Source organism: Sebastes umbrosus, chromosome 22, assembly GCF_015220745.1.
Source record: "Sebastes umbrosus isolate fSebUmb1 chromosome 22, fSebUmb1.pri, whole genome shotgun sequence".
NCBI classification, from domain to species: domain Eukaryota; kingdom Metazoa; phylum Chordata; class Actinopteri; order Perciformes; family Sebastidae; genus Sebastes; species Sebastes umbrosus.
The window spans coordinates 21,816,035-21,838,041 of NC_051290.1; the positions used below are offsets into that span (position 1 = coordinate 21,816,035).

A 22,007-nucleotide genomic window follows, 5' to 3' on the forward strand; every position below is an offset into this window, starting at 1 on the left:
AAGTCATGAACACTGACCTGAACATCGGTGGTATCAGAGGACAAGCCTGCTGCTGGTCTTCTGGGGACCTTGTTGCTCCGCTGGTCCGGGTTCTGCTGGTCCTCCTCCATGTCGCTCTTGTAGTGGTCCTGATCCTGGTCTCTGTTTCAGAAAGTGTGATTAGTGTTTTATTTCCTCATTCATTCAGTCCGTATCGAAGGTTTACTGTGTGTCAGATATTAGTTTGTTACTCTGGACTGTCTCAAGTTGCTCTTTTATGTGCTGTCAGTCATTTCTTTGAACATTCAAATATCACACAGCATCAAGTCGCCCTCAGCTCAGAATAAAACCGCTGCATGTCCTTTTTTAAAACACTGTGACTGTGACACTGTCACTGTGACACAGACAGCGGCCAGTCTGCAGCTCTGACTGTGTTTAAATTGACTCCATTTGTTGAAGTAGCTGAAATAAAGTCACTGAATGCTGTTGAGCCAAGATCCAAACTAATTAAACTCTACTCTATTGAACCTTTAAATCACCAAACACATTATTACTGGATCAGACTGTGAGCTTACAGTCATGTCTCTCTGTCTCTGATGGATAGATGTGATACTGTTCATCTTCAGTTGCTGCTCCTGTGTTTTGTCCCGTCACATTAAAGCTGAATAAATATATTTAAATGTAATGTAGGCTACAGTCTAATAAACAATCACATTCACCACTTTATCATCCATTAAGGAAATGTCAGTCTGCTAAAAGATGAATTCATGGACAACACTGAATTCAACTTCATTGTGTTATTGAAACTTTTCCCTGCTGGGACTTTTTTTTAAAGAGAAATGTGCACAGTCAGCATATCCATGCATTAATATCTCTAGGTGGACTGGATTCAGATGGAGGCTCTGCCTCTTATTTACCTGTTGCCGTGGTGAATCGTAGTATCAGAGCTCCATTGATGAAGGCTGTTTTCATCCTCACATTTGATTGAACAAACTCTGATCAGCTGTTCTGGAACCGAACACTTTTCCATCTCAGAGTTTGTTAAAGCTGCTTTCTGAAACGGGCTCCTGGTCCTGGTCTCTGAGATCCAGCAGGTCTCCACTCTGACTGCTGGACTCTGGTGTCCTGGACTCACTACAAATCAAAGCACACAGAGATATTCAGGTCCTGCTGTCTCCTCTGGTTTTACTCCCATCCACGTAGTGCTGATAACATGGTCCATGTTAGCGTGAAAACAGCTGCAGCTCTTCTCTGAGGAATGCTCTGGTTTCCATGGAAACTATCAAAGACCACATAGAAAAGCCTCAATGTGTGTGATCTGGTTAAAGAGACAGTTCACACAGACAGGTTTGGACCAGCTGTTTGGAGAAACGCACTTCCTGTTTACAAATGTTGAGGATGATTGTAGAAACGAAGCAAAGCGACTGAGACAAACTGAGAAACTCCTCTCAAACTGGACTAAAACACAAAGGAACCGGAAGTTCAATCAGATAACACGAGCACACATTAAAGTGAGCTAAGGCTAACGCTAGCAGTTAGCCACACAGCAGCAGGCCGAAGCTAACAGGCTAACTAGCTGTTAGCATCGCAGCTAGCCCAGCGTGCTAACGCTATATTCACTTTGATTTCCGGCTCAAAGAAACATTATTAAAGTGTTTACCTGAGTGTGTGCGGGTTCACCTGCAGCTCTGCCGCCTCGAAACGGACAAAGATGCTCGTCAGCTAACGAAACAACAGCCTGAGATCACAACGAGACAACTACACTTCCGGTTACAAGTACTTCCGGTCGGTCTGGTTTTTCACTTTAAAGTGAAAGAGAGTCGCCACCTGGAGGTCAGGAAGGGAACAACAGGTACACATAGGATTTTATTAATCAACGTCATTTTATTCAGTGGTGGAAATTAACTCAGTACATTTAGTACTTTAGTACTGTACTTAATTCAAGGTACTTTACTTGAGTATTTCCATTTCCTGCTGCTTTCTATTTCTCCTCCACTACATCTCAGAGGGAAATATTGTACTTTTTACTCCACTACATTTATCTGACAGCTTTAGTTACTTTACAGATGACAGTTTTTCATCCCCTTCCTGTCCAGTGAAAACCACGTATCTCCAGATGTGTTGATGTTGAATGTTTGTGGTAAATTTGTTCTATAGGTCTAGTTGTTGGTATTATTTAAGGGATAATGTACAGCCAGCGGGTCATTGTTGTGAAAGAATCCCCGACAGGGCGATGCTGCACTCTCATCGCCCTGAAGGAGTTTCTTTCACAACGATGACCCGCTGGCTGTACATTATCCCACTTATTACACTAAAAGCTGAAGCTCTTATTAGGATTTTACTACAGAAACGAGTCTTGCTTTTCTTTTTGTTTGAAACAGAAACTGGTGGAATCTACCTTTTTACCTGTTATTGACAATGGAGATGTGTTGTATATGAATGCTTCTGCTCATTGACTTTGCATGCTGGATAGCGTGTATCACGGGTCACTGAAATTCATTACAAACTGTCGTTCTTTTACTCACCATTGTGTAATTTACTCTAAAGTGAATTGCTCATCCTTATGTGCTCATCGCCTCAGTCATTGGTATGTGTTTATCTACAAACAGATTCTCTGGATACAAGTGTTCACTTCAAATTATTGGATTGTTATCAGTAGTTAATGAGGAGAGGGAGCTCATGAATATTAATGAACAGGAGAACCTGATGTCATCGAGCGACACAAACAGAAATGAAACACTTTTAAACACACACAACAAATTACAGACACAAGTATTTAGATTTATTAAAGTTTATTAATTCACTTCTGCTTTTAGGGACATTTTAAAATTTCAGTCACAGCTGCTGTGTGGGCTTTAACTACTGATGTAATTTATTATCTGACTGGTGTAAGATAATTATTAATAATGAGTCCAATTAGCTCATGACTTAGTCCTAAAATAATGTTGATGCTGACAACGTCAATTACAACAGCTCAACAAATATGGATTGATGGAAACAGTTTCAAATGATGAGTCAAAGCATCTCTTTGTGTTGACTAATTTAATGAAAACACTGAAAACATCAAGTTAAGCTCAGATTATTAAAGCAGCAACCCTGGCAGGATGCAAGTTCAACAGCAACAATCACATTTACTGACTTAACACAATGCAAACAGGCGTTACCATGGAAACAAATAATGAACATGTCTTCACCTCAACTGGCGCCATCTTTAACCAATCTGCGTCTCTTTGCTTTCAGTCTGAACAAACCTCAACAGATTCAAAACCACATTCAGTCATAGAAAATAAAAACAGTGAATATAAATGTAAAATAACCATTATTCAATGAAAACCACAGAAAGGATGAAAATATAATGTTGAACTACAAAACAATAAGAACAAGAGAATATGTATGAAGCAGATAAAAACAATAGTGGAATCACATCTGGAATAAATCATTCTAAATTCAAGGCTCAAATACTCTATTTTTGCAGCTTTTGACCATATCTATGGCTGGTTGATTAATAATCAATCATTAATATAAAGATATGTATCTATAATTAATAACTCAATATTATAAATCATAAACCCCGGAATTGTTGCCAAAGGTGAAGGAGAGTGATGGCACTCACCTTCAGCTGTCATACACGATTAGTTTAAAGGGACTGTTTGTAACTTCTTACACGTATAAATCACCCGGGTCGGTGTCCCATGCGCACTGGCGTGTGGCTGCGCTGTTCAGACAAGACTCCAACACAAACTACACGGAAGCACCAAAACCGCAAAGTTCTATCTAGTGAAGCCCGTCTTGCAAAACAGTGTTGGCCGCCTTCGGAGGACGCGGGGGAGACAGTAGCTTTGGTCTCCAGGGCCGGAGTTTCTGCTGTACTCTGCTCCTCTGCCTGCTTGCCTTCACTCAGCTCGCTCCACTCTCACGTGCATGCGCGTACACTCCACACTGCAGAAGAGTTAGTTTAGCTCTGAGAATATCTAGTGAATGTACAGTGGACGTTTGTGCAGAAATAAATGCTGCAGCTCCTACAGACCAACAGAGGTTTCCGTATCTTGTGAAGTGACAACGAGAAATGTTATCGTCTCCGACCGGGTGCCGGTGTCTCCCTGTTTCCTCCGACCGCGGTCAGGAGGCTGAAGCAAGAAAAGCCAACACTCAGATCAGCTGTGATTCATGGAGAGACCTTCGTCTGGTCAGCTAACATTACTGCCAAGCAGCTGAAATATAGAGTGATATTGTGCTTTTAGCTGACGTGTGTTGCCACACTGTTTGGAGCAAAGCTCGTTCATGTCTATTTAGAGCGAGCAAGCGCGAGCCCGACACCTAGTTTCGTTGACTTAACGGCCACAGGTGTCGCTGTTAACAAGCATTTCTGATTCTTACAAACAGTCCCTTTAAGTATCTGAATGAAACCTTATATTCAATTAAATTGGTCAATTTAGGACGCCACCCAATTTAGAAAAAACAGGTAAAAACCTCAAAATGTGATATTAATCAATTGGCTCTCATAATCTCAGGGATGCTACAGAGTTCTTGAGCATAGTGAATAGTGATTGGAGTTGTTTCTTTTATATACACACACATCAAATAATCAAGTTCTTTATGAATTAAATGTTTATTTAACTAACTACATGAATAAACTACTAACACAATATACTGTAAGTGAATAAATGATAAAACAAAGGAAAAAGGAATAGAATGATAAAGAATGAATGAAGGAATACAGTGAATACAACTATGAACATTTATGCAGGGAAGGTTGTGATGCAGTTTCACATTCTAAATTTAGGGATGAGCCTAATCTAGGGTTAAAGCTTATTAATGAATTTCTCAGTTATTCTTATATCTGATATTAACTATCAATTTCTCGAACTTGTTTATTAATTGACTCCAAATTTGTCTAGTAGCCTAATCATAAAAGTCTTACACATCTGAGAATGTATTTATATCACTTGATGTTTCTGATGTGCAGATGGGAGGTTGTTCTGGTTACCAGGAGTGGTAACAGGCTCTGTCTGGACCTCGGCATTCTGGATCTGTTGTATCCCATGGGGCGAACTCGGCTTGAGTCGTTTTTCTACAGGGCACAGGCCCAGGGAATCGACTACAGTCAAAAGTTTCTGGTCTTTACAAAACAATTCATCCAGAAAATACTCAGCATATTAATGGATGGTAAAGAAAAAATATATAACAAGAATAAAGGCCATTATGTAGTCGTAGACACAATAACATACATGCTGTTTAGAACACAAAGTTACTGTTGGTCAGACTTCAATGTGGAGAGAAGCTCAGAATAACATCACAGCTATCAGGGCATGGGGAGGAGAGAAACATGTTCACAACGATGCATTGTGAATACGCTGGTGGGCTTTAAGGGTACTAACCTGAGAAAAAGTTTTACCACATTGGTCACACCAGTACGGTTTCTCTCCAGTGTGAATGCGATGGTGGGCTTTAAGGGTACTACCGTGAGAAAAAGTTTTACCACATTGGTCACACCAGTACGGTTTCTCTCCAGTGTGAATGCGCTGGTGGGATTTAAGGGTACTACCGTGAGAAAAGGTTTTACCACATTGGTCACACCAGTACGGTTTCTCTCCAGTGTGAATACGTTGGTGGGCTACAAGGTAACTCTGGCATTGGAATGCTAACTCGCATACATCACAGCTGTAGGGTTTCTCTCCAGTGTGAATGCGTTGATGAGTTTTTAGGGTCCTCTGGCGCTGGAATACTGCACCACATTCATCACAGCTATAGGGTTTCTCTCCAGTGTGAATGCGTTGGTGTTCTTTAAGGTGACTACCATGAGAAAAGGTGTTCCCACATTGGTCGCAGCTGTACGGTTTCTCTCCAGTGTGAACTCTCTCGTGAATCTTTAACTTTCCAGATGTGAAGGATTTGTCACAGTGCTGACAGCTGTGACGTTTGAGTCCCCCTCTTCCTCTCCGTTTCTATAGATACAGACAAACATACAGAGAGAGAGAGTCAGTGAGATGCCATGGTGGAGCAAGCTGTCTAAAACCATAAATAAAATAATATTTAGAACATGTCTGTGAAACATAACCCAGAATGGGCTTCATGCAGCAAAGTTCTCTAAAATCTATCTTATATTTTATTTAAAATTTCTGTTAAGAGATAAAATAAGAGAAAGGTTAAATGTAGAACATCAGCTGTAAAATGTGGTCTTAGAGTCGATTTTAGCAAAAAGATAAAGAAAAATTAATACCTCCTCACCATACTGATATATTCTTGTTATATATTATACTATACCATATGATACCATAGCATATTTTACATTCTAATCAATTCTACGTTATATTGCTGTACTATACTACATACTGTATTATGTTGTAGTGGACTCTAAAGACATAATTCACCATAATCTGTGATTCAACTTAAGCAGTTATATTATGTGCCTTTTCTGTGTTGTTTTTCCTTCACACTGACACAATGACAGTTGATCCCATCAGTGTGTTTCTATGGTAATGTTGTGTCAGTGAACTGAGTAACACCTTTAACGGCTTGTTTTTTAGTGTTAGCTGAGAGAAATAAAAGACACACACCTTTGTGTAGTCAAAGGTAGAAGTTGTTCATCTCTACTTTCCTGCAACTTCTACACTGGTGACTAGGACTCGAGTTTAAGTACATACCGTCGTCGAAAAAAATATGATCGGGGAGGATTAAAATTCATTTTGGGACGAGAGTTGAAAGAAAAATACCAATTACATTAGAATGAGCGGCGATGAAAATGACTGCACGTTTTGTGTAGCGCACCGTTATTATTAAACCATAAACACACACACTGTCAGTGTCCGATCCGTCCCGCACGTACACACAGCACATACTGCCGGCCTCTGATCTCAGGACAGCTGCAGCAGCAACGGAAGATTATTCCCCAGTCAATGAGGTAAACCTTCTAGTTTTAACGTTATCAGTTAGCTAACGTTAGACTGTTTGATGTTCGCGGTACCGTTACAGTGAGTGAGCTGAAGATAACTTATGTTAACGAGGAGTCAAAACTCCACCACAGCTCAAATCATGTTACTAATGTTGACCACTTATTTTCCTACTTAATCTTCTCTTCGTCCCATTTGGGTAATAAGGCTGCAATGAATGCATTTTGTCCGTACCAACATGCTGCGTCTCTCTAACTTTAGGACGCAGCAGCTAGCAGGGCCGATTCCAGCTAGCAGGGCCGGTACTAGCTAGCAGGGCCGGTTCCAGTCAGCAGGGCCGGTTTCAGCCTGCAGGGCCGGTTCTTAGCTTAGGTTGCATTCAGGACGGTTCCGGGAGGATGGTGAAAAATGTTAGCTTAGAGTCCTGCTGGTGACCCCGACGTTTGTCTGCTGGACGCCTCCAGAGACATCTCTTCACGAACATGACGACTAATGCAGTCTCCATCAAGCTCCCCGAGTTCTGGGAATCGTCTGCCTCGGCCCGAACGCCTCCGAAACAAATTATCTAATGATATAGTTTCTCTAGATGGCATTGCCCCGGCCTCCAGCACCGCCATAAAGAATCTGGGAGTTATCTTTGATCAGGAGGGTTAACGATACGTTTTTACAACGATACGATACGTATCACTTTCCATTAGGGCTGCACGATTATCGCCAAAATGCTAATCATGATTATTTTCATCAATGTTGAGATCACATTTTTTTATCACATATATTTAATATAATAAAATAATTTAAAATATTTTAGTGCAATTTCACATTTAAATACACAGAGCACTGCTTTCACTTCCATGTTGGGCTACATTCCAACTCTCAAAAACTCTAAATGTTATCCTTTTACTTTGTTATTGTCATCTATAGTGGTTATTTGCATAAAAACACAATTCAAATTATTAGGAAATAAATAATTGTATTTTTATTTTAACATCGGTTTGATTAAAAAACTTCTTGGCATTAGTACGTCTAATTATTATAATCTGCTTAGAGCTGGTGTTAGGAAGTTGAACAGGTCATAATTCTCTCTCTAATATCTATTTAATATTAATGTTAAAACATCTCCTTCAAACAACAGGATTTATTCAAGTTTCTCGCCGAAAACTACATTTTACGAGATTACTATTTTACTCATTTTTACCGTCAAAAAATGGGATATATGAGCCCGCTGAAAACCGTCCAGCTTGGATTAGCTGCTGATTGACGGTCTCGAGCTGTTAGTTTAGGAAGCGCTTGATTTAAGCAGCTATGAGCGGAGCATTTTAATTTTAATTGTTGGATGCCAAAATCGTACTTGGTGTGGTGTTGCAGTTGCATTTGCTATTTTTTCTGCTCTGTGAAGTGTCTTATTTCACCCAGAATGCATTTCGTGACCAGCTATCTAAGTAAGTCTTACATTAGTCACTCATAGTGAAGCTTTATGCAACAGGTACATTGAAGTTTCTGCAGAAAGTCTGACTTATATTTAAGACAAAGAAGTCTATTGTTATGCTGGCCTCTGGCAAACTTAGAGCTTACCACTTGTAGATGTGAACAGGGCCTTTGATGAGCTCCCCTTCACCACCTCAGCCGCTCCACTCAGACACCAAACAACTATCTGCTCCTCCTGCCCCCCTTTTAACAACAGAATGAGACCACCGAGACTCTTCTTAGTGTCTTTAGTGTCATTATGAAGCCATGAAGTCATGAACACTGACCTGAACATCGGTGGGATCAGAGGACGAGCCTGCTGCTGGTCTTCTTGGGACCTTTTTGAACTGCTGGTCCTCCTCCATTTCCCTCTTGTAGTGCTCCTGGTCCTGGTGCCTGTTTCAGAAAGTGTGATTAGTGTTTTATTTCCTCATTCATTCAGTCCGTATTGAAGGTTTACTGTGTGTCAGATATTAGTTTCTTACTCTGGATTGTCTAAAGTTACTCTTTTATGTGCTGTCAGAATGTTGAACATTCAAATATCACACAGCATCAAGACGCCCTCAGCTCAGAATAAAACCTCTGCATGTCCTTCTTTATAACACTGTGACTCTGAACACAGACAGCTGTTAGTCTGTTAGAGCAGTTCCACTAAAATGTTTATTGCTCATAATGTGTAATCTCAGTTTAAAGAGTAAAGATCAGTATGAAGCTCAGACACGTAGGATCAATGAATAATGATCTCTATCTGGTCCCACTGATGGAACATGATTCCTCTAATATTGTAGATTATCTGTTCATATATCTGAGTGAGCAGGATGGTGGTGCAGCTGCAGAATGGAGTTAGAAAGAGACTTTTTTAAATAGGCTGCGTATAGTCTGAACGGGTTTTAACAGCACTTCACTGACTGTGTTTAAATTGACGACATTTGTTGAAGTAGCTGAAATAAAGTCACTGAATGCTGTTGAGCCAAGATCCAAATAGATGTCTACTAATTAAAATCTACTCTATTGAACCTTTAAATCACCAAACACATTATTACTGGATCAGACTGTGAGCTTACAGTCACGTGTCTCTGTCTCTGATGGATAGATTTGATATTGTTCATCTTTAGTTGCTGCTCCTGTGTTTTGTCCCGTCACATTAAAGCTGAATAAATCTATTTAAATGTAATGTAGGCTACAGTCTAATACACAGTCACATTCACCACTTTATCATCCATTAAGGAAATGTCAGTCTGCTAAAAGATGAATTCATGGACAACACTGAATTCAACTTTATGGTGTTTTTGCCACTTTTCCCTGCTGGGACTTTTTTAAAGAGAAATGTGCACAGTCAGCATATCCATGCATTAATATCTCTAGGTGGACTGGATTCAGATGGAGGCTCTGCCTCTTATTTACCTGTTGCCATGGTGAATCGTAGTATCAGAGCTCCATTGATGAAGGCTGTTTTCATCCTCACATTTGATTGAACAAACTCTGATCAGCTGTTCTGGAACCGAACACTTTTCCATCTCAGAGTTTGTTAAAGCTGCTTTCTGAAACGGGCTCCTGGTCCTGGTCTCTGAGATCCAGCAGGTCTCCACTCTGACTGCTGGACTCTGGTGTCCTGGACTCACTACAAATCAAAGCACACAGAGATATTCAGGTCCTGCTGTCTCCTCTGGTTTTACTCCCATCCACGTAGTGCTGATAACATGGTCCATGTTAGCGTGAAAACAGCTGCAGCTCTTCTCTGAGGAATGATCTGGTTTCCATGGAAACTATCAAAGACCACATAGAAAAGCCTCAATGTGTGTGATCTGGTTAAAGAGACAGTTCACACAGACAGGTTTGGACCAGCTGTTTGGAGAAACGCACTTCCTGTTTACAAATGTTGAGGATGATTGTAGAAACGAAGCAAAGCGACTGAGACAAACTGAGAAACTCCTCTCAAACTGGACTAAAACACAAAGGAACCGGAAGTTCAATCAGATAACACGAGCACACATTAAAGTGAGCTAAGGCTAACGCTAGCAGTTAGCCACACAGCAGCAGGCCGAAGCTAACAGGCTAACTAGCTGGTTAGCATCGCAGCTAGCCCAGCGTGCTAACGCTATATTCACTTTGATTTCCGGCTCAAAGAAACATTATTAAAGTGTTTACCTGAGTGTGTGCGGGTTCACCTGCAGCTCTGCCGCCTCGAAACGGACAAATATGCTCGTCAGCTAACGGAACAACTATCCCGCGATCACAACCAGACAACCACACTTCCGGTTAGAAGTACTTCCGGTCTGGTTTTTCAGTTTAAAGTGAAAGAAAGTCTCCACCTGGAGGTCAGGAGGGAAACAACAGGTACACATAGGATTTTCTTAATCAACGTTATTATATTCAGTGGTGGAATGTAACTAAGCCGCTGCCGACTCACATGCAAAGGTATGAGTGTCATTCCTTGCCCTTACCTACTACAGTAGTGAGATCTAGAATTTCCTGATTCAGGCTGGCAACCAGAATTCAACATTTGTGAAGGAAATCTGTGGTTTTACAAGGAGGTACAATGATGAAATCTTGTGTTTGTAAGTTCAGAAAGTATTAATGATGATATCAAATATCCATCTTTGCTGATAATTACGAATAAGAGTATTTCAGGTTGGAACAGGTTGGACTGATCGTTGATGTACTGACTAGGATGAATAAGCACATTGGCATGTAAATACTGCGATTCACAAACCCCTCAGCCAAGTACTGACATGTAGGCAAAATAATTTCATTGTAAAACTTGAAATCTCTCCTATATTCACTGTATTTGCTAAGATCCGCATCAGGTTGAGTAGTAAATTAATTTGGACAAAAATACAGTCGAGTGAACACTAGTCCTCAATTCTAGAGTTGCTAATGTTACTCTTCTTTAATGTTTTTATATATGGCCTGTTAATGCACAAAGAGTGCCACACCCTGCCCTCACTGACTGTTATAGAATTTGAACTTCCTCATTCAGGCCAGAAATCAGAATTGAACGTTGAATGTGCACAGCTGTGAAATGCCTATTAATAATTTTTGGTTGTAGTAGGTATACAAGGATAACATATCTAAATATGTTACTAATCAAGCTGTCATAATGAGCGACCATAAGAATGGACTATGAATAAGAGTGCCACACTTTCCCCTCACTGACTTTTTTAGAATTTGAACTTTCTCATTCAGGCCAGAAACCAGAATTGAACGTTGAATGTGCAAAGCTGTGAAATGATTATGAATAAGAGTAGAGCTACATGAGTGTGCTTTTCTCAAGCGGGCACACAGATTATTTTACAATACAGTTTTTAAGGTAACCTTTAGGAGGATTGTAGGAAGATTAACTTACAATGTCGACGTGGATTGTCTGCCGCAGTATATCAAAACCTGCTGTGCTTTTTCTGTATTTCTGTCCATCACGCTGACACTCTCTAATTCTGCTTCTCTCTCTTGCTCCTCCTACATACAGCTAAGGTTGCTGGGAGAGATGGGTTGGGTTTCTACAGTAAAAGGGGGGACATGCCACTTTCATTTCTGTTTCTAGTTAATTTTCTTACAAAAGTATCTCTGAACATTGTTCTCTGACTCTATAGTCACTAAAGTCCAAATGTGAAATGATCTGAGTTGATAACCACGTTGATCACCTGAGTGCCTTCACTTGTTACAGTGCGCTCACAGACATGCTTCAGGAGTTAAAAGACTTTTTTTGCCAAACACTCTGCTTTTCCATTTAAGTGAAACTAACAAACTCAGAACTCTAAAATGGCTCTTATCATTGGGTGCAAAGATCTGCAGGCAAAATCTGTCAACATTCAGTATTCTCACAAAACAGACTATAAGCCCAACCTCTTTATTCCTCTCACAATTGTTCTGAAATCGTAAAACTTCTGAGAGGCTACAACAACAGGTAAAGGGACAGGGCCAATGGGGTGATCAAAAACAGCTCAAGAAACTAAAATAACTCAAAACACTATTTGTCCAGTGCTCCGTTATTTGTGGAAAAAAGCCAACAATTTAAAAAAGTGATATCATGGAAACATACAATAATAATAAAAAAAAATTATAATATAAAAAAGAACTATAGTGGGAAAAATATGCCAGGAATAAAAACTAAAAGTATTTAACATATGATAAATTTCAATGTTTCAAGGTAAGTCACAACCAAAGCCATCAGATAAATGTAGCAAAATAAAAGTACAATGGCTCCTTAAAATAATAATGGTCAAGCAAAATTATAAAATCTCAGAAAATAAAAAAAATACTAAAGTGAAGAGAAATCTTCTTTTAATCTACTCACCAGCCTTTGGAAAATAGTCACTATGCACAAAATATTTGCAAAACCTTACAGGCGTATTTCACAGACGACATGTTGTCGAGGTAGGAAAAGCACAAGTGTAAATAATAAAATGAATGATGGCTGAATTCCATTTAGTTGCTTCAGTTTCAGGGTCCTGGTATTGTTCATGCTGGCTCACTGTCATACTGTCATGGCTTACTTTGATACTGGAATAGAACAAAACCATTGTTAAAGTTATTAGTAACACCTGTGCTTTTCCTTTTATGATAAGTCTGATGATATCAAGACATATTGGGCTTCCTTTTTGTGCAGTCTTGTTACCTAGTGCTGCTAAACCCTTGCTATGAAACCTTGGCTGGACATGATAACTATTAACAACTGTTACATCAGAATTGTTTGCGTTTGTTTTTCCTCTCTGACTGCTTATGAGACTCTTAAGTCATTTTTGAAGTCCCGGTCTCATTTATAAAACAGTGCGTAGGATCCATACTAAAAATGTACGTGCGCACAAAAGCCGAAAATGGTGTGCGCCAAAAAAAAAATCCGACTTATAAAACTGTGCGTTCGCACACATGCAGGCAATGTTTCCTTTATAAATCATAGTCCACCTGGAAATGTGCGCACGTGGATCCGCCTCATATTCCGCCCTTTACACGCCCACATTCAACCATAAATGGTCGATGCAAAGCACCTCATGAATGTTTCTGCATGTGAATGAGCCTGTTGATCAGTGGTTCTTTACGGTGAATCACGAAGACTACCGAGAGGAAGACCAAGAAAAGGAGTTTTTCTGACACAGAGATGGAGGTGTTTGTAGGTGAGGAGGTCTCTGAACACTCGTTCCCTCCTAATCCTACCATTCACGTCACGTAGTCCTCAGTGCCGGTATATCCACCATACAGCATGTTACCAGTGTCACTGCTGTGTTTATATATTTACAGCAATTAGACTGATCCATTCACAACTTTCCAAAATGATCAAGACAATCAGTAATATCCCCCACCTGGATATCATTAGAAAAAGGTTTATTGTACTTTTTACTCCACTACATTTATCTGACAGCTTTAGTTACTTTACAGATGACAGTTTTTCATCCCCTTCCTGTCCAGTGAAAACCACGTATCTCCAGATGTGTTGATGTTGAATGTTTGTGGTAAATCTGTTCTATAGGACTAGTTGTTGGTATCCCTTAAGTTGCACACCCATAGGCCTGCTGTCTAGACTCAGTAGGGTGGTCAAGTGAGCGATGGCATCTTCTGGGTTATCAAGTGTGTGCCCTCTTTCCTCGCTGTTTCGCTGATAGGCCCACGACACCTCCAGAGGGTTCAGCAGTGATTCACGGCGTCCCAGATTCATCCAAATCATATATTATGACCAATTTATATACTGTATATATTTATTATATCATGACCAATTTATATACTGTATATATACAGTATATATAGAGTGTATATATATATATATATATTATTAGTAGTATTATTATATTATGATCAATTTGTCATAACCCAGACTACTAAAGTATATAGTATATGTAGTTGATTTTCTATAAACTTTATTTTTGGACTGATAGTGGTTGATAAAGTCAAATAATACAGCATCAGAGGTAAATTCATTGCTTTCCCGTCGGGTCAGTGTTACAGGAACTCTTAGCCTGACAGTTAGCCTGCCCCGGACCAGGTTAGTTTCCCAGCATCAGTTGCCACAGTAACTGAGCTTGAACTATGTTGAATTTGCTTCATGGAACCAAATCAACTGAAAAAGAGTCAGACTAACTGAAATAAGCCCGGCTTATTTGGTAAAGTGGCTTCATAGAACAGGGCTCCACATTGTGATTGTGACGCTGACGGATGGACACAGATTCTCTGGATACAAGTGTTCACTTCATATTATTGGACTGTTATCAGTAGCCAATGAGGAGAGGGAGCTCAGTAATATTAATGAACAGGATAACATGATGTCATCGGCTTTACAGTGACACAAAGAGAAATGAAACACTTTTAGACACACAACAAATTACAGATACAAATATTTAGATTTATTAAAGTTTATTAATTCACTTCTGCTTTTAGGAACATTTGAAAATGTCAGTCACAGCTGCTGTGTGGGCTTTAACTACTGAGGTCATTTATTATCAGACTGCTGTAAGATAACTAATGATAATGAGTCCAATTAGCTCATGACTTAGTTTGAAAACAATGTTAATACTGAGAACGTCAATTACAACAGCTCAACAAATATGGATTGATGGAAACAGTTTCAAATGATGAGTCAAAGCATCTCTTTGTGTCGACTAATTTAATGAGAACATTGAAAACATCAAGTGAACAGCTCAGATTATTAAAGCACTCTGGCAGGATGCAAGTTCAACAGCAACAATCACATTTACTGACTAAACACAATGCAAACAGGCGTTACCATGGAAACAAATAATAAACATGTCTTCACCTCAGCTGGCGCCATCTTTAACCAATCTGCGTCTCTTTGCTTTCAGTCTGAACAAACCTCAAAAGATTCATTAACAAGAGAATATGTATGAAGCAGATAAAAACAATAATGGAATCACATCTGTAATAAATCATTTTAAAATCAAGGCTCACATACTCTCTTTGTTGAGCTTTTGACCATATCTATGTCTGGTAGGGGTGCGACGATTCACTCAGCTCACGATACGCTACGATACACGATATTGGGTTCACTACCTCGATACGATATTATTACAATGATTTAAACAAAACTTGAATGGTGAAAATATATGACTGAAAAAGTAGCCTTTTATTCAAAAGACACAAAATGCAAAACAATGCTGTTGTTTGCCCTATAGTTTCATTTTTAAGGTATCAGTTCTTCCTCCTGTCCTCTGTCCTCAATCAGTCAGTAACAGTCCTTCCTTCTGTCCTCCTGTCCTTTGTCCTCCATCGGTCAGTATCACTCCTACTTCCTGTCCTCTGCTGATGTCACTCACTGCTGTAGGTAACGTTAGGGCTGGTGGGGGGGGGGAGTTTATGTCAGCCAGCTGATCAGTTTACCAGTAAGATACATGACAAACTAACCTCAACAGTTAGACTACACAGCCTGCTGCCAGCTTTAGTTTCAGTCTTGTGTAGTCGAGGGTTACGCTGCTCCTATATTTTATGAAGATAATAAATTAATACCACGGAGGCTCTATAGTCTGCAGCCTCGTTAATCGCAGCACATCATCGCTTAACGCCTTCCATTCCACCCTTCACAATAAACTCCCCGGTGAAACACGGCTTACAAGAGGGAACTAAAGTCATTCACAACTCAACTAAATAACTTACACGTGTTAACAGTTAGCAGTTAGCTGCCGAGCTAACGCGCTCTGCTTGTGTAAACAGCAGCGGAGGATGACAGACAGCGGACAGAGCAGATTGAAACGTTGCTTTCCTACATGTTTAACCGTTTCATTGTGTTTATGCTTGTTGAACAGGTGTAATAACATATCTTGACTTTACACTTATAAAGTTTTATTGCACTTACTAACAGCAACGAGTGTAGCGTCAACTCGTCTCCACCGCGGCCTCTCTGATCAGCTCTTCACTGACTGCGCTGTATGTTAATGTGTGTTGAGCTCCGACACAGACATGGAAAGGAGGCTAGGTCACGGGCAGAAATGGCTCTCGGGGTATGACACATGCGCAATGTAACTGAAGCTGCGGCCGTGCGTTGCGATTGGTTCAATTTCAGCGAGGGCAGACCAGATTTTTCTGTGCATGTGTTGTACCCCAAAGATATGACGCGTACTCAGCCTCCTTCCATAGACCTTGCAGAGCAGCAGGAAGAGGCTGCAGCTTTAACCCCGGAGCCCGTATGTACGTAGTATCTATTATGCCCTGATATCGCGATTCAGTTTTTCATCTCGACGATACATATCGTCACGTTTTTATATTGCGAAATTTCGTGGCACGATATTTCGTCACACCCCTAATGGCTGGGGCAACAGATTAATAATCAATCATTAATTAATATAAAAATATGTATCTATAATTAATAACTCAATATTATGAATCATAAACCCCTGAATTGTTGCAAAAGGTGAAGGAGAGTGATGGCACTCAGCTACACACACAATTAGTTTTAATATAAGAATGCAACCTTATATTCAATTTAATTATTCAATTTAGGACGCCACCCAATTTTGGAAAAACAGGAAAAACCTCAAAATGTGATATTAATCATTGAATCTCATAATCTCAGGGATACTACAGAGTTCTTGAGCATAGTGAATAGTGATTGGAGTTGTTTTATATACACACACATCAAATAATCAAGTTCTTTATAAATGAAATGTTTAACTAACTACGTGACTAAACTACTAGCAGAAAATAAGTGAATAAATGATAAAACAAAAGGAAAAAGGAATAGAATGATAAAGGATGAATGAAGGAATACAGCGAATACAACTATTAACATTTATGAATAGAAACAAATCAAATGTGACCATGTCAATTCAGTGACTGATATCTCTGAATTATATTTGTCGCTTGATGTTTAGGCGTATCAATTAAATCTAGTTTTAAGTATTAATGCACCGTTCAGCAGCTGAGAGTTTAAGAAGCACCAGGGAAGATTGTGAAGCAGTTTCATGTTCTAAATTTAGGGATGAGACTATTTTAGGTTTAAAGCTTATTGATGAATTTCTCAATTATTCTTATATCTAATATTAACTATAAATTTCTTTAACAAAACTTATTTACTAATTGGATCTAAATTTGTTTAGTAGCCTAATCATCAAACTCTTTCACATCTGAGAATGTATATATATCACCTGATGTTTCTGATGTGCAGATGGGAGGTTGTTCTGGTTACCAGGAGTGGTAACAGGCTCCGTCTGGACCTCGGAATTCTGGATCTGTTGGATCCCACGGGGCGAACTCGGCTTGAGTCGTTTTCCTCCGTCTCCATCTCTCTCTGGTGCAGCGAGTCTCTGAGCCATTTCATCTAGCATCATCGTCTCCTACCATCATTGCCTGTTGAAAATGTCCTCTATACTAATTGTCCTTGGACAAATCCAAACTACATTTTTAGTAAAGATAAGAGTCCACAGTGGGATTAAAGTTGGTGTCAGCTAGTCTCTTTTAGGGCGCTTATGATGGCCAATGGTGGAGGGATGTTTATGTAAGTTTCTAAGGAGATCTTGAAGGGTCAAAGGTGGTTTGGGTCAGTGGCCTGGTTTAGTGGTCATGTAGGAGAAAAGGGATCTTCTCATCTCGATGGTTGCTGCTCGCAGGATGTTGTAAATCCATGATGCCTTGTTGGCCAGCATTCCTGGGGGTTGAAGGAAGAGCTGGTCTTGTATCTGGAAGGTTCTACTATCTGCATTCAAAACATGCAGACATTTCCTCCAAATAATATGTGATTATATCAGAAGTTCACCCAACACCTCCAGAAGCAACAACAGGGAGGCAGTGTAGTGAACGGAGAACGGAGAAGAGGAGTGGTGTGGGACAACTTGGGGAGGTTTAATAGCAGGTGGGCAGCAGCATTCTAGGTTAGCTGCAGAGGTCTGACGGCAGGAGCTCCAGCAAGGAGGGAGCTGCAGTAGTCCAGACGGGAAATGACAAGCACCTGGATAAGCTCCTGCTTTTTCTCTCTGTTCATTCTTCAAGGAAAAAGATGCATTTTTCATTTCAGCTGAAACATTTCAAAGTGGAGCTGACATGTCTTCACCTCAGCTGGCGCCATCTTTACTTAGCACTTAAACTTCATCAGTTGTCATCACATGACGCTAGTCCAGCACAGTCACATGGTAACAGGTGGTTGTATTCGGGGGGGGAGATGGTAACCTCTGTCTCTGTTCAAAGATGGTCTCTGGTGTCGGATGTGAATGTCCTCCTTGATCTTTCTCCAGCTATCGACTCGTGGATGGATTATTGAACGGGTCTACGGGGTACAGGCCAAGGGGGTCAATTACAGTCAAAAGTTTCTGGTCTTCAAAAAACAATTCATCCAGAAAATACTCAGCAGATTAATGGATAATAAAGAAAAAAAATATTACAGGAATAAAGGCCAGTATGAAGTCATAGCGACAATAAAATACATGCTGTTTAGAACATAAAGTTACTGTTGGTCAGACTTCAATGTGGAGAGAAGCTCAGAATAACATCACAGCTATCAGGGCATGGGGAGGAGGCAGGAGGAAACAGCTAACTAGGCTCTGAAACATGTTCACAACGATGCAGTGTGAATACATTGGTGTTTTTTAAGGGAACTACGGTGAGAAAAGGTTTTACCACATTGGTCACACCAGTATGGTTTCTCTCCAGTGTGAATGCGCTGGTGGTTTTTAAGGGAACTAGCCTGATTAAAAGATTTCCCACATTGGTCACAGCAGTACGGTTTCTCCCCAGTGTGAATGCGTTGGTGGACTTTAAAGGAACTACTAACTGAAAAAGTTTTACCGCATTGATCACACCAGTACGGTTTCTCTCTGCTGTGAATGCGTTGGTGGACTTTAAGGTTATCAAACCGAGAAAAGGTTTTATCACATTGGTCACAACTGTAAGGTTTCTCTCGAGTGTGAACACGTTGGTGATTTTTAAAGTGACCACTCTGAGAAAAAGTTTTGCCACATTGGTCACACCAGTACGGTTTCTCTCCAGTGTGACTGCGTTGATGTCTTATTAGGTGACTCTGGCATTGGAAAGCTGACTCGCATACATCACAGCTGTATGGTTTCTCTCCAGTGTGAATGCGTTGATGAGTTTTTAGGGTACTCTGGCGCCGGAATGCTGCACCACATTCATCACAGCTGTAGGGTTTCTCTCCAGTGTGAATGCGTTGGTGTTCTTTAAGGTGACTACCATAAGAAAAGGTGTTCCCACATTGGTCACACCAGTGCGGTTTCTCTCCAGTGTGAATGCGTTGATGTCTTTTTAGGTCACCTGATGTAGTGAAAGCTGCCCTACATTCATCACAGCTGTAGGGTTTCTCTCCAGTGTGAATGCATTGATGAGTTTTTAGGGTACTCTGGCGCCGGAATGCTGCACCACATTCATCACAGCTGTAGGGTTTCTCTCCAGTGTGAATGCGTTTGTGTTCTTTAAAGTGACTACCATGAGAAAAAGTTTTCCCACATTGGTCACACCAGTACGGTTTCTCTCCAGTGTGAATGCGTTGATGTCTTTTTAGGTCACCTGATGTAGTGAAAGCTGCCCTACATTCATCACAGCTGTAGGGTTTCTCTCCAGTGTGAATGCGTTGGTGGACTTTAAGGTGACTCCCCAAAGCAAAACATTTCCCACATTGATCACAGCTGTGTAGTTTCTCTCCAGTGTGAACTCTCTGGTGAATCAGTCCCTCGCTTCTTCTCCGTTTCTATAGCAACAGACATACAGAGAGAGAGGGAGAGAGGGAGAGAGTGAGATGGCATGATGGAGCGACCTATCTAGAACCATAAATAATATTTAGAGCATGTCAGTGGAACATAACCCACAATGTTTGATTGATCACAACAGTTGCCCCCATGACATTTCTTAATTATCAGTCAACATCCCCATTATTGAGTTGCGTTATGGGAAACGTAAGACCCAGTATTGTTGAAGCTTGACCCATACCATGCACTAAGTAAGGATATCTTCACCTCTGCTGCAGAGATTTTGACCTTTTTTTATTAAATTTGTCTCTCTTTCTGTCATCATAGTGTATATAATTAAAATAAATTCTATCTCATACAGCTGCGCATGCACTGCAAGTACCAGCTGCTCTAACTAAGTACATCCACTAATTATCACATTGAGCGCAGACAGAACAGAAACTGACAGTCTGTCTAATAATTCATCTGCACTGTTTGTGTTGATAAGACATCAGCCTGATATCTGCAGACAGCCGGCTAGCTAGCGTTAGCTAGTTATCAGCCGACATCCACGGTTTCACATCTCAGTCTGAGATAATCTCAGATCAACAAACACAAACAGAGCTCAGATCAGTCTCAGTCTTTTTTTTCAGTCTAGCCTTTTCATTGATGAGATCTCTAGACTTTATTTTACCCAGCAGCACTACTGAGTAAAAAGGGCTCCTCTACAAATTTTCACTGTCGATTCAACAGGATAACTGTCCAAAATCACATGATTAAAAACACAACGACAAAATATTTCCCTGCTCAAGTACAGTTAGTTTGCTGACGGAAATCCTGAAAACCTCTGTTTTCCAGAGATGTTATTTCTGTGTAATAAGTTCTTAATCACTCTGATGTTCATAAGAATGGCTACAGAACTTCGTTCATCACTGATGAACACAACTGATTTTTTTTTTTTTTTTAATTTCATTACATTTATTTAGCTGACGTTATTCAAAGCGACTTACAATATGGGCATTTCAACCATGAAGATATTACCCAAGAATTGTATGAATCATGCGAGTATACAGAATTCATCCAATAGGCAAACTGCTTTGACTGTTACATATTGAAAGAAGAGACAGAGTTTATTTGAATTATTTCTCCTTATGGGCCAAGATGCAGTCTGAAGAGGTGTGTTTGCAATCTGCGACAGAAGATGTCTCGGGTTACTGCTGTCCTAATGTAAGTGGGGAGCTTGTTCCAAAACTGTTCAGATCTTTCATTTCAAAACAAACATAATGCAAATATTTTAAATCTGTTTTCATGTCCTTATTGTAATTTTTTTCTAATCAATATTTATGTGTTTTGCAGTACAGTGTTTATTATTGTTTTTCTTACTATGTTTATTGTTATGCACCAAAAACACCAAGGCAAATTCCTTGTATGTGTAAACCTACTTGGCAATAAGCCTAATTTTGATTTCTGCTATTCTCTCTTTTAGCTGTTTTTGGTCTCTACCAACTCCTGAGGATTCACCAGCTAGTCTCTAACTGTGTCAGTCTGTTGTTTGATGCTGAGCAAGTAGTGTACAGTGTATCTGAGCAGGTAGTGTATAGCGTAATCAAGGAGGTAGTGTACAGCGTACCTGAATAGGTAGTGTACAGTGGTGATGGATAATGAATTTTGCTTTGCCAATGACCTAAATACTTTCTTTGTCAGATTGGAATAACTACACAATTCTGATAAGTGCACTGAAATACTTAAAACTATTATACCCACTACCTCAGACAGAATTGCCATCACTGTCGAAGATGTTAGGAAAACATTTGGTGTACAAATACCAAGAAGGCTGCTGGACCGGATGAATGCAGCGCTTTCCTTTTGAAGAACCTTGCAACTGAGCTGGCATCAGTGTGGCAACCAATCTTTTAGGCTTCCGTAGACACGCACATTGTCCCTCTGTCATGGAAAACCGTGCACATAAAATCATTAACCAAAATTCCATGTCCTAAAGAACATAAGGATTTTAGACCAATAGCCCTTACCTCAGTGATTATGAAATCTCTAGAAAGAATTTTGC

At 40.1% G+C, this 22,007-nt stretch overlaps 3 protein-coding genes and 1 long non-coding RNA gene across 5 annotated transcripts in view; 1 reads left to right on the forward strand and 3 right to left on the reverse strand.

Moving 5' to 3' along the window:
- Positions 1-1,799, reverse strand: part of LOC119482071 (zinc finger protein 239-like) — an 11,537-nt gene extending 9,738 nt beyond the window's left edge. For both annotated transcript variants that reach the window (XM_037759473.1, XM_037759471.1), the window contains exons 1-3: positions 1,640-1,799; positions 897-1,113; positions 18-141 (exon numbers count right to left, since the gene is read on the reverse strand). In XM_037759473.1, the coding sequence (XP_037615401.1) occupies positions 18-141; positions 897-1,009 (237 nt within the window). In that variant the 5' untranslated portion in view covers positions 1,010-1,113; positions 1,640-1,799. The remainder of the gene's footprint in view (positions 1-17; positions 142-896; positions 1,114-1,639) is intronic.
- LOC119482079 overlaps positions 1-19,023 on the forward strand; it is a 23,695-nt gene extending 4,672 nt beyond the window's left edge. The window contains exon 2 of the long non-coding RNA XR_005205358.1: positions 18,875-19,023. This is a non-coding gene — a long non-coding RNA (uncharacterized LOC119482079). The remainder of the gene's footprint in view (positions 1-18,874) is intronic.
- LOC119482072 (zinc finger protein 239-like) lies at positions 4,565-10,639 on the reverse strand. Its single transcript, XM_037759474.1, has 4 exons — positions 10,482-10,639; positions 9,738-9,954; positions 8,621-8,729; positions 4,565-5,924 (listed from the first exon to the last, which is right to left on the reverse strand). The coding sequence occupies exons 2-4, from the start codon at positions 9,848-9,850 to the stop codon at positions 5,310-5,312; spliced, it is 837 nt and encodes a 278-aa protein (XP_037615402.1). The 5' UTR covers positions 9,851-9,954; positions 10,482-10,639; the 3' UTR covers positions 4,565-5,309.
- The window catches only part of LOC119482067 (zinc finger protein 664-like), a 14,045-nt gene continuing 6,696 nt past the window's right edge, over positions 14,659-22,007 (reverse strand). The window contains 2 exon segments of the mRNA XM_037759464.1: positions 14,659-18,908; positions 18,910-19,965. Coding sequence (XP_037615392.1) covers positions 18,795-18,908; positions 18,910-19,965 — 1,170 coding nt within the window. The 3' untranslated portion in view covers positions 14,659-18,794.